At 38.3% G+C, this 3,304-nt stretch overlaps 1 protein-coding gene across 1 annotated transcript; it reads left to right on the top strand.

Moving 5' to 3' along the window:
- Positions 1–303: 303 nt before the first annotated feature.
- Positions 304–2,974, top strand: LOC125478091 (desiccation-related protein PCC13-62-like). The gene is made up of 3 exons (XM_048585869.1): positions 304–671; positions 761–986; positions 1,129–2,974. The coding sequence occupies exons 1-3, from the start codon at positions 340–342 to the stop codon at positions 1,495–1,497; spliced, it is 927 nt and encodes a 308-aa protein (XP_048441826.1). The 5' UTR covers positions 304–339; the 3' UTR covers positions 1,498–2,974.
- Positions 2,975–3,304: the final 330 nt, after the last annotated feature.

Raw genomic sequence — 3,304 nt, 5'->3', positions numbered from 1 at the left:
TTATTAACGGATTCTTAACAGGTCACCCGATAATAACCCGATTAGTTATCAGTGTTGACTCGAAATTCGTTATTTTCGTATCGTTTTCGTAGCGTGTAAGAAACGGCCGGGTCTAAAAAAAAAGTAATCTCTTTTTGGTTGTTGATAATTAATGTATTGATGACACCATCCTATATTTGGCTTCTACTTAGAAGGGTTCGGCCATGCTACCATTAGGTCAGTGAACGACTTCTTGTAGAGTATTATTAATTGCGCGCATGCCTATATAAAGTCAGTAGAAGTGCACGGTTTATTCACTCATACGCGAACCAATTTTATCAAACTCATACTATTGTTTGCATGAAATTAGCAGTAATGGCTCCTACTTCTACTGCATCTTATTTCAGTGCTGTCTTTGTTTTCCTTGTTGCTTTTAATTTCCTCAGCTTTCATTTCATGACTGCTTCTGGTCAAGCAGCCAACGACAGTGACTTCCTAGAGTTTATGTTGAACTTGGAATATTTGGACGGTGAGTTTTACTCATACGGTGTTTTTGGCAATGACCTCGATAGTATCTCCCCAAACTTGTCCCAAGGGGGCCCGCGTCCTATTGGTGGTCAGAAGGCCAATCTCGAACCCCTTGTGACTGAAATAATCAAGGAATTTGCTTATGAACAAGTTGGTCATATCAGGTATAGAGTGCATGATCAACTGTTGTAAATTTTATTAATTCTGACTAACCCTAGATAGTAGATATAATATGTATCTGATTAATTTTCAGAGCAATCACTCAGGCAACAGGCGGGTTCCCAAGGCCTCTTATAAACCTCAGCCGTGCGCTTTTCTCACTAGTTGTTGACCTAGCACTGGGTTACCCATTGCTCCCTCGATTTGACCCCTACGCAAACACAGTCAATTATCTTATAGCAGCGCAAGCACTGAATTATGATGGTCTAGTGGGTTATGTTTACATCAATGCAAACCTCAACGCCGATGCTGCTAACAGAGTACGTATAAATTAAGAAATGTTTATTATAACAGTTCTTGTTAATAATTAGTTAACAACATTTCTATCTATTAATCATTTTTTCACAATTAATTAATTAACCATAACTTTTGGGTAACGTATGTAATTCAACATGTATGCAGTTGGGTGCATCGCTTTTGGGTATGAAGGCTGGACAAAATGCAGTGCTACGTGCATTACTGTATGAGAGAGCGAATCAGACGGTGGCTCCGTACAATTTCACGGTGGCTTATATCGTCAGCCGAATTGCTGAATTGGGGAACAAGGTGACCAGGGGTGGCCTCGAAGAAGGCATCATAGTACCCATCACGCTTGGGGCTGAGAATCGAACGGTCACGAATGTCCTATCAGCGGACACGAACTCGCTGTCCTATGCAAGGACGCCACCAGAGATCTTGAGGATTCTGTATGGAACAGGAAATGAATACGTGCCTGGCGGCTTTTTCCCTGCAAAAGCAAATGGCCAAATTGCACGTACTCTAGTCATATAAGCAAAAGCACAATAATCAGAGCTGTGGGTTTATACTCAATAACAAATAAACGCCGGTTCATGTAACTGCGTCCAAATGCATCCAACTAAATACACACACGTATATATGTGTGTATTTACAATTTAAGAGATGTATTCGACCATGAATCTTAAATAAAAAAAAAAAAAATATATATATATATAATGATATTAAATTAACAAGGTCTTGATTGATTATGTTTATTCAGCTCTCTTACTACACCGAATATAAGCTATTTTCTAAGGACCCTTTTTCTTATTAAAAATTAGAATTCGTCGCAATAGAGCTTCAGCGGCCAATATTGTTCCCCGCTCTTGTTGGTTGGATACCTGTTTCAATAAAGCTTATCTATTTCGCTGTAGCCGTATGGCCAACCAGGCTCACAAAACACAAGCATTAAGGGCGTGTTTACCAAACCTGAATGGAGGTGGAAGAAAGGGAATTGAATTCCTCTCCAAGTGATTCCGGCGTTTACCAAACTTTGGGAACGAAAAAATTAATGAACTCCACCCAAAATCGCTAATCGTATTCCTAATATCCCCAGAATTCAAACACTAACTTGAAGGTGGTAATTGAATTCCAAAAGAAAGCCAACATCAGAAATCAAACTTCTCTACCGAAATTGCCCTGCCCTTCCCATCTGCCTCCCACAATTCAACCACCCAAAGCACACCCATCCCCACCCTTAACCACGCAGACCACCGCACCACGCAGATCCAAATTCGGATGGGGAATGAGAGATGCAGATGAGTATAGATTAAAAAAAAACCTTGTGACTTACCCACTGCGGATCGAATTTCGATTGCCGACGTTTTTACAAAGAGCATAATATAAAGCATTGAGCGGGTGGCAAATGGTTGAGAAATCCTAGATTGGCCGCAGGCAAGGAGTTCATGATTTACCACCAAAAGGAGATCTTCAGGCTGATAGGAACCCCTGACAAGGTTAGGATGGGCAAGAGTTGGTGCTTGGGGATGATCGCAAAAACAATATGCGGATGCAGACGGGGAGAGTAGAGAGAGTCGTGGTGGAACCGTAACGGTTCCCGTACCTTCCTTTTTTTTTTTTTTTTTTTTTGAGTTTTTTACTTCGTTTCCTTGTTGAATTAGGTTTTTAGTCTTTAAGAAATAAAAAAATGTTCAAGTTTTATTAAAAATAAATATATGAGAATTGTTAAGATTTTAATAAAACTATGTGTGTGTGTGTGTGAAATTTTATTAAAAAGTTACGAATTTTTCTATTATTAAGATTAAGGGTATTTTAGTAATCATATTAATTTTCATTCCGATTCAAGTGAACTGGTAAACAACTTATATCATTTCAACTCCGATTCTAGGACATTATAGTAAACAACTTTGACAAGAATTCGAGTTTGAATCCTCCCCATTCCAATTCCCTCTCAATTCAATTCTTCTTATTTTGATTACGGATTAGTAAACGAGCCATAAGACACCATATGCTTTAGTCTCATTTCATCCCCTCCTAGTTTCACTCATGGAACCACATTGTTAATAAATAAAAGGGTAATATGCTAAAGGAGATCACATATTATATCATATTAGAGTATCATTTCATGTGACAAATGATGCACAGAATCAATATCTAGTGAGATAACTTAATTAATTAACATAACATGTACATGTTACTTCTTACATTAGCTGATACACTAACAAAAAAGAGCTCTTTATTGAATCTGTTCAAAATAAGTGTAGGACTCCTTGGAGGATTCGTGCTATTCTTGAGGACATTCACTGGCTAACCAACAACTTTACATCGATTTCATGTAACT

Source organism: the organism of the source record quoted next, unplaced genomic scaffold, assembly GCF_019419815.1.
Source record: "Pyrus x bretschneideri cultivar Hongxiangsu unplaced genomic scaffold, Pyrus_bretschneideri_v1 Contig23, whole genome shotgun sequence".
NCBI classification, from domain to species: domain Eukaryota; kingdom Viridiplantae; phylum Streptophyta; class Magnoliopsida; order Rosales; family Rosaceae; genus Pyrus; species Pyrus x bretschneideri.
This window is presented reverse-complemented; position numbering and strand designations above follow the sequence as displayed.